This window comes from Lepidochelys kempii, chromosome 21, assembly GCF_965140285.1.
Source record: "Lepidochelys kempii isolate rLepKem1 chromosome 21, rLepKem1.hap1, whole genome shotgun sequence".
NCBI classification, from domain to species: Eukaryota; Metazoa; Chordata; order Testudines; family Cheloniidae; genus Lepidochelys; species Lepidochelys kempii.
In genome coordinates, this window is record NC_136400.1 from 3,679,017 (window position 1) to 3,692,569 (window position 13,553).

Consider the following 13,553-nt stretch of genomic DNA (forward strand, 5'->3'; position numbering starts at 1 on the left):
ACTGCAAATGTATGTCATAGTTTTTGTTTACTTTTTGTCCAGGTTAATAATCATTAACCTTTAAACAACAGCGTCATTTTGGACTTCATATTCCCTATTGCACCCTGTTCCTGCTATGGTCTGCCTTTGTGTTCTCTGAGCACACTGAAGGAAGGTGTCCTTTTGCTAGAAGGAACCAGCTTCTGAGAAAGGAAGGGTGAGTCTATGAACCTTGGTTCATGGGTTCAAGTACCGGCTCTAATAGCAGGTACTTGAGCAGGTCACCTAACCTCTCTGTGCCTCAGTTTCCTTGTCTATACAATGGGGATGATACTCCCCTACCTCCCAGGGGTGTTGCCAGGATAAATTCATGTATGAGTGGGAAGTGCTCAAATGCTATAGGAATGAGGGACATGTAAAAATCTAGACAGAACTTTAGTGTTTGCAGCACAAACTTTACAGGATTCTGCTATTTATTGTCACCACTTATTATTTGTATAATATCCACCATATGCTAGATGCTCTAAACTCCTAAAAGGACATGGTCTATCCATTGAGGAGCCTATGTAGACAGGGAACACACACATGCAGGGAAGGAATGTACTAAAAACCAGAGTGAATAAACAGTCGTGTGAGACATGTCTTGCAGTTCCAGTTTATTATTCCCTTTATTAGATCTTATAATTGCTAAAAGGGGTGCGTGTGTAAACCCTTTCCTGGGGAAATAGGGATTGCAGGCTTCTCTCAAGAAGGCTTTCTTAAGGAGATGTTTAAAGGCGGAGAGGAGTGAGTTCTTGTGGACGAGATTAGGGCAGGAGTTCTAAGGCTAGGGGAAAGAAGTAAGTGTATCAGGATTGAAGGATCAGCTCCTAAATGTCTACAGAAAACTAATAGAAAGTTATTGCTGCTAATTTGCTTTCGGGAGGAATTTGCATTTCAGGGAGGCAAAGTGCAATGTTTTCAGTGCATTTCTGTGCATAAAAGTGCTGTCCGCAAACAGCGCAATTTCAGAACTTCGCTATCTGGGGAGTTGCAGTAAAACAAGTCTGGGTTAGGTCTCAGCTCTGCTCAGATCCAGTGTAAAACTCAAACATGCTGTTTTTTCTGAATTGTTTTCCAAACACAATTCTGTTTAAAATCCTTTCTTTTACCAACTGAAATAGAAAAACAATCCACATCCTAAAACAGGGGCTTCCACAGAGTCAGGCAATACACCAGGCAAACCCTGCAAAGCTGCCTCCAAGAAAAGCAGCCATATATAAACTTTGGACCCTGATTGTGAGTGCCTGCATGATAGAAAATATGCTGACCTGTAAAATCAGTCTGCGGCCATCAGGTCTTTAACCTGCTGTATCAGACTTGCTCTCCATCAGTGAAAATGACAAGGGTTGAGATGGATTGCCTCTTGCTTTGTTTACCCTGTCCCTGCTTTGGAAGGCATCAGCATGTTTATACACTGAAAAGAGGTGCGGTTTTTACTGGAAAGAATGACAGGTTTCAGAGTAACAGCCGTGTTAGTCTGTATTCGCAAAAAGAAAAGGAGGACTTGTGGCACCTTAGAGACTAACCAATTTATTTGAGCATGAGCTTTCGTGAGCTACAGCTGCCACAAGTACTCCTTTTCTTTTTGGAAAGAATGAGTTTCCCTTGGAAGAACAACAGTCGTGTATCTTCAGCTTGTGTTTCATGGGGCTTTTTTGTTTGTTCTGTGAAAGTGAAGATCAGCAGGGAGATTGGCTGGTTAACTAGCTAAGAGTCAAGAAAGTAAAGACACGTACAGAAAGGCACATAAAGAAAGAGAAAGGGAGGGACCCAGAAAGGAGACCAGAAGAATAATAATTTAAAAAGGGAAATAGAAAATGGAAATGTGGTGGATAGAGGGAGAGGTGGAGGATGGAGGGAGTGAATAAGAAGAGATGGGCAAATTCTTTCCTGGTATAAACAAACAAAACTCAGGCCTTATCTACATTGGAAAGATTGCACCTACTTAATTAAAATCAGTTTTTAAACTGATATAGTCACACTGATCCAAACTCCTGTCTGGATGCTCTGATTTCAGTTTAAGGATTTTGTCTACACTAAGAAAATTTATTACTTTATACCATTATATTTATGTTGCAAAGAAAAACCTAGCGTGGATGCAGTTATGCTGTATAAAAGTTCTTATTGTGGAATAGCTTATTTCAGTCTGGGAAGCAAAATAAGACATAGTTATAAGACAATTTATAGTGTTAAAACTGCACCCACATTAGGGTTTATGCCAGTATAACTAACTCCGTAAAAATAAATAAATCCCACTTTAAAATTGTATCACTTTTCTAGTGTTGACCGGGCTTAAGAGTGGCTTAAGTCTGTTCCCAATCCACAATTGTCTACACATAGAAATTATATTGCTTTAACCGTGGCCTTGTCTACACTAGAAAAGTTTTGTTGGCATAGCTATAGCAGCAAACCCTCCTAGAGTACATGCAGTTCATATCAGCAGAAGTGTTTCTGCCAGCATAACTGACACCAGTTTCCCAAGAGACATAAACTGTACTGGTAAAAGCACTTTTATGCTGGTATAAATGCACCTGCACTAGGGCTTATATGGGCACACCAAAGTCAGTAAAAAAAAATAAAAAAAAATCACACCCCTCACCAGTATAGCTATGCCAGTATAAATTGTAAGCATAGATCAGGCCGCTAACAGTATAGTTGAAGTGGTACAACCCCACGAGTGTGGACATAGTTACACTGTACAAAAGTGCTTTATACTGGGATAGATATTCCCATATGGGAAGGGGGAATAACCTACACCAGAATAACTTTGTGCTGGTATAACTATTTTTCTATAATATGTATAATCACCACCTCATCCAAAATAGTTATAAACTGTGTGTAGACGCAGGCCCTAATCTAATTGGAGAAAAGTCACTCCTAAACCAAAATAAGTACGTCCACACAGGGGCTCACACCAGTTCAACTATGTCAGTTTAAATTTATACCTTAGGCCTGCTCTACACTTAAAACTTAGATCAGCCCAAATACATTGCTCAGGACTGTGAAAAATGTCATGTCCTGCGCAACAGAGTTATGCTGACCTCTCCCGCAGTGTAGACCCCACTAGGTTGATGGAAGCATTATTTTGTCAGCCTAGCTACTGCCTCTCAGAGAAGTGGGTTTACTACAGCAATGGAAAAACCCTTTCCATCGATGCAGAAAGTATCTATGCCACAATGGCACAGTTTACAGCTGTGCCGCTGTCGGGTTTGTAGTGTAGACATACTGTCAGGTTCATCTGGTGCGGCTTGCCTATGTAGATAAGGCCTGAATTGGAGTCAATGGCACTGCACCCAGGTAGGGTGGGCTAAAAAGATGAAATGGAGAAAGGAAGGGGGTGGAATATACACAACTCTAAGGGTAGTGAATTCTATTTTAATAATGAATTTACATCACTACATTTCCTCTGGTACATGCTCCACAGCTCTGTGTGTTTGTAGGGGCCAGGGCTGGCTGGAAGGGTGGGGTTGGAGTTGTGGGAGATTTCTGTCTTTCATGCTTTGTTCAGTCTTGACTATGTGTTATGAAAAAATCCAGTGGTGCAGAGTCCAGCCATCTCTCCTTAAACTTCAGCTCAGATCTGGGGACAGGAGAAAGTTTCACAATGACACTTTTATTAGAGTTTTTTAGAAAAAGGGGAACAGTTTCATGAACATTGTTCAATTTTTTTGTACATGTGGAAAAAATGTAATTTAAATTTGGAAAATTTCCATCAGCACTAATTATTTGGCCCAAAAAGGAAAACAGAAAGCCAGCACTGCTGTCTGCTAGCAGTCACCTTGCTCCCCCAGTCACCACAAATGCCAACTGTTAAGTAACCATAATCCAGCTCCTAAGAAGTCAGAACTTTGGTCAGAGACATTCTGGATACTACTTTTGCTATATATTCTGTATTATGTAGTTATATTATTCCAGATACTGTAGCTAAAGCAGTGGGGTTTGCTGGAATGCTGGCTAGCTTTTGTTAGGTCTTGGCCTGCTGGTTTTTAGAGGTGCCAAGTTCCCACTGGGCTGCGGGCACTCAGTTCCTCTGAAAATCAGGCCACTTGGCTTTGGGTGGGGGGCAGTCTTCTCTCTTGAGTAAACATTGATACATTTCTGGAGTAGAAATTGTCTGATTTTTCCTGGGACAGGATACTGTAGTTTTCCACGTTTACAACCAGGACTCCTTGATTTAGAGAAATTCTGAAGGAATTGCACTCTTAATTCAAAATACAAAGTGCTGTGTATTAGCTTAAAAAGGTCAAAACAAAGATTTTTAAAACAAACATAGCCAGATTTCTGCTGTGGAAATGACCTTCCCACAGTCTGCTTGATCACAAGGGTGGTTATAATATTGTTAAGGCATTGCCTTTCTTCTGTGAATTTCAAATCTGGCTGCTGCAAGGATTTTATCTACCAGGAGAGGGAAGTATGGGATAAAATACAATCCTTCTGCCTCTGCAAAGATCTCTTCATACGCAGCTGACAAATACATAGACTAACAATCAATAGTGCAACAGGAGCCTAGTTCCTTTAAATAAAAATCTCATAAAAATCATATTGAGACAGGACGAGTGAGGTAAAGGCAATGGCCATTGCATTTCACTGATGAGGTCAATTGGTCCTTAAATATGTTCAAATGCGGAGAAGTGTGAGCTAAGGAAGAGTTATAGGAAATGCAATCCCAGGGCACCGAATTCAAAAATCTTTTCCAAAACATGGGTTTTCAAGGCCAGCATGACTTCACCACGCTCCCAGCTGCAGGAGCAGGAGTGCCTGCGTTTGTATCCTGTAATGACAGGAGTGACATGCTTAGGGTTGCCAACTTTGTACTGGCACAAAACTGAACACCCTTGTCCAGCCCCTGCCCTGTCCCTCCTCCGAGGCCCTGCTCCTGCTCCACCCCTTTTCCTAGGCTCTGCCCCCACTCACTCCATCCCCCCCCCCCCTGTTGCTCGCTTTCCCCACCCTCACTAACTTGCTCATTTTCCCTGGGCTGGCTCAGGGCATTGGGGTGAGGGAGGGGCTGAGGGCTCTGGCTGGGGGTGTGGGCTCTGTGATGGGGCCAGAAATGAGTAGTTCAGGGTGTGGGATTGGGCTCTGTGATGGGGCAGGGGGTTGGAGTGTGGGAGTGTGTGAGGGCTCCTGCTGTGGGTGCAGTCTCTAGGGTGGGGCTGGGGAGGAGAGGTTTGGGGTGCCTTAGGGTGCTCCAGGCTAGGACTGAGGGATTCGGAGGGAGCTCCAGCCTGGGGCAAGGGGTTGAGGTGTGGGAGGGGTGCAGGCTCTGGGGTGGGGCTGGGGATGAGGGGTTTGAGGTGCAGGAGGGTGCTCCGGGCTGGGATCGAGGGGTTCAGAGGGTGGGTGGGGGATCAGGTCTGGGGCAGGGGGTCAGAGGTGCAGGCTCTGGGTGGCCCTTACCTCAGGTAGCTCCCAGGAGCAGTGGCATATCCCCGCTCTGGCTCCTACGCTGAGGCACGGCCAGGTGGCTCTGCGCGCCGCCCTGTCCACAGGCGCCGCCCTGTCCACAGGCGCCACCCCCGCAGCTCTCATTGCTTGCTGTTCCTGGCCAATGGGAGCTGCAGAGCTGGCGTTTGGGGCGGGGGCAGCATGCGGAACCCCCTGGATGCCCCTACTCATAGGAGCCAGGGTGGCGGGAAGACATCCTGCTGGCTCTGGGAGCCATGCAGAGCCATGGCAGGGAGGGAGCCTGTCTTAGCCCCACTGCGGTACCTACTGGACTTTTAACAGCCCCGTCAGTGGTGCTGACTGGAGCTGCCAGGGTCCCTTTTTGACCAGGCATTCCAGTAAAAAAACAGACACCTGGCAACCCGAGGCATGCTGCATTGGTTTTCAGGACTGTAAAATACCACATGATCCCAGGGTCACACGATGAGGGATCCCAGCATTGCATTCCCTAAATGAGAAGGAACCTGGGCTAGGGAGCTCCACAGCACACCAGGCCTTGATTTAAGGTAACCCCAGAGACAGATATGAGCAGAAAGGCAGTGGAGAACTCAGACTGATGAATTTTTCTTTAGGTTTTCCACATTGTAGCTTCTTCTGATCAGATAATCCAGGAGTTCTGGAGCCCAGTCCCGGATCAGGAAGGGGATTTTGGTAGCTGCATATTTGTAGTAAATTTCCCGTTGGCGGAGGGCTCCCGCCTTGATGATTTCCAGCGCACACTCCTCCTTCGGCGCAGGGGGACACCAGCACCACATCAGAAGCTGCTTTCATGGCACTTTCTAGCACCGTAGAACAAAAGGAGCTTTGGTCAGATTTACAGTCCTCTCCACTAGTGAGCCCTGCACGTCCAGGGCCAGCTGAACCCGGCTTGGATTTGCTTGTTTTACTGATTGTTTTTAAGCCATTTAACATCAATTGAGCCTTGAGTGGCTTAGTGAGCCTGGGAGAAAACCAGCATAACCCCTCTCTTGTTGTTACGTGTGCTCGGTACCCTGGTAGCACTAGAAGCCCCAGTCAACAGTAGACAAGAGCCCCGATTGTGCTAGGCCCTTTACAGATGCAGAGGTCAATGCAAACCCTGCCCCCAAAAGCTTATGATTTAAGCAGATGAGTAACACAAGGGTTGGGGAGAGGGAGTCAGCTCAGTTTCAGTGATTTTGATAGGCATACTAGAGCCTGTAAAAACAAGACAAAACAAACTCAAAGTTGGAGATTTCAACAGAGGAAGAGAATTTTGCAAAATGTTGTAAATTCCCCCCGCCTCCCCCATTTTCCAAGCAACTCTCATGCATACACTTTCATATTTTATATATTCACGTTGTACTTGCATCAGTACATAAATATACAGCAACTTCTTCAGCTGGTATAAATTGCTGTCATTCCATTAACTTCAGTGGACCTAGGCCAATTTATACCAGCTGAGGATCTGGCCCGCAGACTTACCCTAACTGCACTTCAGGCTGGCCTAGCCATTATTCATTGGCTGATTTCTTTGGGATGGTGAGTCAGAAATGGGTCTGAGGGTATGTCTACACTACGGAGATTATACCATCGTAGTTATGTCACCGGAGCTGTGCCAGCATAGCCCCCTAGTGTAGATGTAGCTTAGAGCAACAGAATGAATTGTGCTATCAGTGCAGCTCCCCTTACAACATTTGCTACGTCTATGGAAGCACTCTTTGGTTGACATAGCTGCAGCTACATCGTTGGTTTTGTCAGCATAATTATGCCAGGCAGGGTGTGGTTTTTTTCACTGATTGACATAGTTATGCTGGTATAAAATTTCAGTGTAGCCCAGGCTGAGACTAGGATTTGGAGGAGGGTGGGGGTAGTGTCCTTCCAGATCAGCCCAGAGAGGGCATTTCAAGTATTTGGGGTGGCATGAAAGAAGACAAGAACATTGGTGGGGAGTTGACAAGTAGCATGGGTCGAGCAGAGGCAGGAGAGGAGAAGGAATGGGGGAGAGAGGTGTGAAGCAACTTGTAAGTTAGGATAAAACGCTTGAATTTGGAGGGTGACTAGTTCCTAATCAGCAAGGTCCACACGGCACTGATCTTACCTGTGTCAATGAAGCCGAGTATACAGAGCGTGATGGAAACATCAACCTTCTGAATGATTAATTCCTGCCGCAAGGAGCTGAAAAACCCATCCAGGGCAAACTTGGTTGCAGAGTAGGGAGCGGTAAATGGAAACCCAACTTTACCTAGACACAGAGCAGCAGTGTCGACATGGTTAAGTTCTGTTACAGTGCTGCGTAAAGATTTATTTGATTCCGCACCAGATGTAACATTCTTTCCAAGTGCGTTGAGTGCCGGTGAAGTGTCACGCCAACGGCCCCAGAGATGCAGGCGCGGGGTTCAGAGGACGGCAAGGGATCTGGGCACTCAAACCCTATTGCTCTGAACTCTCTTCAGGTCCTGTGACTAGCCCAGCCAAATGTCCTGGCCACGCACAGAGCAGGTGGCAGCAGCGTAAGCTTCCCACCTTCAATGCTCTCAACGGATGTGCTCAGACCTGACCTGGAGAGATCACCCACAATGCTGAGTTCAGCCTCAGTGGCCCTTTGGGTCCTTGGCGCCACAGCTGAGCTCACCAGCGAGGGGTTAACTAAGATGGCAGATTTACCATAGGGACACCTGTCACTAAGATGCTTCATGTAAGCCAGAGAACTATCAGCTAGTGGAGTCAGCTAGCTATTGAACTTGATCCACAGAAACAAAATGACCCTGTCTAATCGGTCAAATAGCCAATACAAGGAGAGAGCCAAATATTTCCAGTCTGTGCTGGTCAGACTGTGATGCCAATATCTGAAGAGCTTGAGCTGTACTCCTCCGATGATCCCCTTTGTTTGTCATAAAGAAGCATGCCAAGGTGATCAGCTTCTAGTGACAAAGCACTAGGGGGAGCCAAACCCAAGGAAAGTGTAATTTAGTTTTGAAGGTGCTGAGTACTTGCCTCTCCCATTGACATCCCTTGGATTTTCAGGTGCTCATCACTTCTGAAAATCAGCCCCCAGGTCTCTGTCCCCGTTCAGGCTCACCTGCCATGGATGAAACCACCACAATGCTGCCCACACTGTCTTTCAGCCTGGGCAGGGCTGAGACAGTCATGGCCACGTAGCTGAGAAAGTTAATCTTCAGCAGCTTCTGCACGTGCCCTACGTCGCCGTCGAAATAGTTAAAGTACGAGTTGCCAACGTGGTTGAGGATCAGCATGTCTAGGCCTCCTGAAAGCAAAGGGGAGAGCCAGGGATGCTTTAGTTTAGAGGGGAAGAGGACAAAGGAAGTTCAGAGCACACCACTTGTCTACGCTACGTATCTTTTCCTTTAGTCACTATGAATCTCTGCAGGAATCTATTCTTTGGAATGAAATACATCTATTATTCTTATTATTTTTAATAATAAGGGAGGCTCTTGGGTCACTGCACGGGCCTTTCATCTCTGCAGAGCTGGGTCAAAATCCAGATTCTGCTTGCCAGTACAAGTGTGACTGGCATGCACTCACCAAGTCCCAGTCCTCAGACTCTATTACAAAAACACTGTGTTGTGATTTGTACTTTCTTCTCATTCAGGATGTGTGTGTGTGTGTGGGGGGGCAAGCAGATCTTTCTTGACCTGCATGTGGGCCCACATGTGCAGCATCAGGATGTGTGGCAAGAGAGAACAGACAGGTGTGGCTTTTCACAGCTTTGTGCAGTGACCTATAATGGGCATAGCAAGATTGCTCCAGCACAAAGCAAACGGAAGGCCTAGGAATGTAATACCCATGGCTCTGGGACGGAGATCCAGGAGCGGAGTATTACGGAGGTGTAGGACTGCAATCGAGTGCACTTGAGATCAAGCCTGAATGGTCGAGCTGTGTGTGGGTCCAGGTTTCGAACAGCATGCGGGGCCAGCAGGGTAGGATTGCAGTCCACTAGCAGAACAAAGACTGACGCAACAGATGATGCTTCTAATGAGGGCAGAGTTGCGTTGGCAGAGCTGGGGAGGCGGGGGGTGCATGCACAAAGCCTGTCTATGCTATGGTGGCTCTCTTCAATCCTATTTGTATTTCACATTCACAAGTGGCCAGTTAATACATTTAACAATAATTGTAACTATAACTCGATATAGTTACTGCATGTATGGATTGGTCACTTGTGAATGTGAGATACAAATAGGAATAAAATCCTTCATTCTTCTCGTTATACACACACACACGTAATGAGAAGAATGAAGGACATTTCCACATCCCTCCTGCTTTTCCTGCCTTTTAATGTGGCAGACAGTAATGTGGCTAAGGAGCGATGCCACATCTCTCTGCGTTTCATCACTCGTTAAAGGTCGGATGGCGATTTCCAGACAGTGAGCTGCTAACGTACCCAGCACTACTTCAGCCTCCTTCTCCACATGCTCGGCAAAGGCCTTGTCCTCCATGCTGCCACTCGCATACTGCGCAGAGGCTGCCCCCAGCTCCAGACACCGGGTGATGATCTGGAACGCATGAATGGAATGTTGTAGAAACACATTCCCCACTGATGAACCTTGGAGCGCCTCAGTGTGTTACATCCATGGTCGGATAGACGTGGCTCTGTGGGTAGAATGAGCGCATTCGGCCTGCCAAGGGTTACTGTCTTGAACGCTCTGGCTCTGGCTTTAAACAGTGGGCACTAAAGGATGCCAGAATGGGATTGGAGCCTCCTGGGACTGCAAAATCCGTGTACCATGGAAATCTGAAGCAACCTGGCTATTTCCCAGTAGAGTCTGCTCTGCAGTGGAAGTCTGTGCTTGCAGGATGAGTGGGGCATGTGTATATTACTGCAATGCAGTGAGAGGGCATTCTTGTGTGTTCGTGCACATGTGACTGTGCGTATGAGATTGTGTGTCCATGAGTGGGTGTGAGCATGGATACCAGCGCATGTATAAAAAGAAGAGTGTATGCGTGTGCATGACCAGGAGCATGAATATGTACATGTTTGTGCCTCACAAGCATGCGTGTAGGTTTGTGCATGTGTGAGAATCAGCATGCGAGTGTACCATTGCGCATATCATGTAATTGCAATGGTGAGTGTCCATGCGTGTCTGTATGTCTATATGTGTGACATAAGACTGACCTTCGTGTGTGTGCTCGGTACTTACTTTCTGAAGCTTGGCTTCCGTCCGTGCTGTGACCAGAACATGGGCTCCCATCCGCGCCAGGTGATAAGCCATTTGCTCTCCAATTCCAGTGCTTGCTCCAGTGACGATCACTCGCTTCCCTTTCAACATCTCTGGAAAGCAAGGCACAGGGATGTTAACTTACCAGGATACCAGAGAAAGATTTCCCTTCTCTTACCCCCCCACCCCATGCCCTCCGGGGTCAAGAAACCAAAGTGGACAACAAGCCAGTCTAACCTGCCCAAACTAGCATGTTCACCCTGCACCAGGCAAACTCTCTGCCTTGTCCCAAGAAAACTGTAGTAAGAAGAATAGTTAAAATTCCTAATGTGAAAAAAGCAATATTAACAGGGACATGGCCAGATTTTTTTTTTAAACTATCATGTTGCAAATCAGGATATGAATTTTTTTGGTGATAATTAAAATTTCCAGCCATTTTCAAAAAAGATATTTTCAATGTTTTTAAATAAGTATTTTTAAATTTTTTTTTGTAAAATAGCCTTTTTCTTGCTCTTTTTTTACAAACATAAATCATGTGAAAATGAATGTTAAGAGCTCCCCCCCTGTAAATCCGAATAATAAAACTCCTACTTCACCTGTTTCCTAAGAAAATATTTCTCTGTGTTACTTGCTTGATGTAGTTTGAAAGCTCTGCGAAGCAGAGTGGTCTATTATCTGCAGTGTAACAAATGCCCAGACATGTTTTATTTCAGGCTCTGTACACATCCTGTGTAAAACATTCAAACGTGGCTTTTTCTGTTTAATTTTAAAAATACATTTGCTTTTAATAACTTACCAGGTTTAAAATCCTCCCTTGCTGAATAAAAACAGAAGGCCAAGACCAATCCTACAAAGGGAATGAAAATCTTTCTCAGCAGACCCATCCCACTGCAGAATCAGGAAATAATCAAGCATGAAAGAAGAAGGAAAAAAACAACAACTCCTCCGCAGATCTGCTCCAGACAGAAGCACCAATGCCTGCCCTTTAAAAACCTGTTAGTGAAATGACTGCAGCTCCCCAAAGGTTCAACCTTTGGAAAATCACAGTGGTGGGATTGATGGGTCCATCAAAACCTTTAACTTGTTCCTCTTCAGAGTTGATAAATCTCAGCCTAAGTGACAGCTTCACTTTGGGGTCTGGCCAGCTTATTTAATATTTCCTGTCCCTACGTTAAAATACAGAATTTTGCACAACACCCTGAAAGAGGTGTGCCTTTGCTGGAAAGCATCAAATTTCACTGTAGGGAGCATTGGAGACTGCCTACTGAAGGTGGGAGAACGTTGCGTTGTATTATCATCTGTCTGCTAAGCACTGTCTCTGCACTCAGGCACTATTGCAGACATATAAGAGGACACGGACCCTGCACCAAGGAGCTTGCAATTGTATTGCAGTTCAGGCAAAAGGAAAGCAAGTCAGGCCCATGAAAGCCGCCAGCTGGGGGCATTGGTTCAGCGTTGCAGTGCTCTGGACTGGGTAACACACTTTGGTTGTGTCCCCACTGCCGCTGGGGGGTGAGCCTCCCAGCCTGTGTAGGCAGACTCGTTCGAGCAGGGCTCGAGCTAGCATGCTAAAAGTAGCTCTTTAGACGCTGCAGCGCTGGCAGAGCCTCAGGCTAGCCACCCGCACTCTGACCCAAGGGGGCGTGTGGGCTTGAGAGGCTGAGCTGCCACTTGAGCTGTAACATCCACACGGTTGTCGTCGGCACACTAGCTCAAGCCCTGCTAGAACGAGTCAGTCTACACAGGCTGGGAGGCTCACCCCCCAGCTGCAGTGTAGACATACTCTTTAGGGCCTTGATTCCGCAAAGGGTCACCCTTGTGGGTGCTGAGCTGGAGGCCCCAGGTCGTTCAGAAGATGCTTTCCCAATTTAACTCATTTTATCGTAGTGGTCTAATTGGCTGCCACTAATTGGCTGCCTCATCAGAGGAGCCAGGGTTTCAGAGAGTCTGCACTGAACTCCCCGCTAGGTGTGGTCCCTCCGGTTCAGGATGGAGGCAGTGGGGCAGCGCTGGGAAACTTGCCCTGATGCTGTGCCCCATTGTGTGGGTAAATGCAGGTCTTTGCTCTCCAGGGGAGTCTCTCCAGCATCTTTCACTAGCACTCAATTCATTTTCAGATTAAAGAGGAAAAATCGAAGAGAACTTCAGAGCAACAGCTAACGGCTCGGGGGTTAGGCCTCAGTAAAGTCGATTACAGAGGTCTTATAATAGGTGTCTGCTTAAGCTGCTGTCAGCCCTGCTCTAGCTCTGGGATCCTCCAGGACAGTACAGTACATCTTATTACATGCGGTTCTGGGCTCGGTGCCATGGCACATATAGATTGTGGCCTCACTCTGACAGGGCTTCATGTGCTGACGAGATTACGTCTCTGGACCCCGTCCATTCAAGCAGTGGGGAAAGTTCCATTTATGAAGATAAAAGCCTCGTCTGCAAGGCAAGATGGTTTGAGTTACAGGTGCACAATGCAATGGGTTCCTGTGGTCCCTCCGGCTGGGCCTCAAATTGTACGCACCCCACATCTATTTAGAGAAACCTCAGGTTAACTCATTGGCCAAGTGGAAGAGGATACATCCTGAAGTACCACACCCTCCCCAAACATACCCAATCAGTGGATGCAATTCAGCACTCAGGAGCAACCCTACAATAACAAACCAGTGTCTGTGTGTGCAGCCCAGCACACACAAGCAACCCTCCAGTGATGAACCAGGGACAGTGCTTCATTATAGCTTTGAAGGAACAGATGATTTGGGTTAATAATATACTCAGTGGGTCTGTCTGGTTGCCAGTGGGGCACTGCTCTTAAAGTATAGATTTCTCTTCACTCTTAACTTATCCTCTGCTGGAAAGAAGCACTTAGCATATGTTTTGGTCAGATAAACATCATTGCTTTCTGGGAAACGCTGCCACTTCCCCTGTGTCGTCATCTTTTGTTCTAACCCTGAGTTCCTG

At 46.4% G+C, this 13,553-nt stretch overlaps 1 protein-coding gene across 1 annotated transcript; it reads right to left on the reverse strand.

The window, feature by feature from the left end:
- Nucleotides 1-5,699: 5,699 nt before the first annotated feature.
- On the reverse strand, nt 5,700-11,734 carry LOC140901208 (11-beta-hydroxysteroid dehydrogenase 1-like). The gene is given in 7 exon segments (XM_073319629.2): nt 5,700-6,206; nt 6,208-6,248; nt 7,529-7,672; nt 8,510-8,695; nt 9,830-9,941; nt 10,587-10,717; nt 11,401-11,734. Coding segments are annotated over 7 exon segments (891 nt in total). The 5' UTR covers nt 11,489-11,734; the 3' UTR covers nt 5,700-6,017.
- Between the last annotated feature and the right edge of the window lie 1,819 nt (nt 11,735-13,553).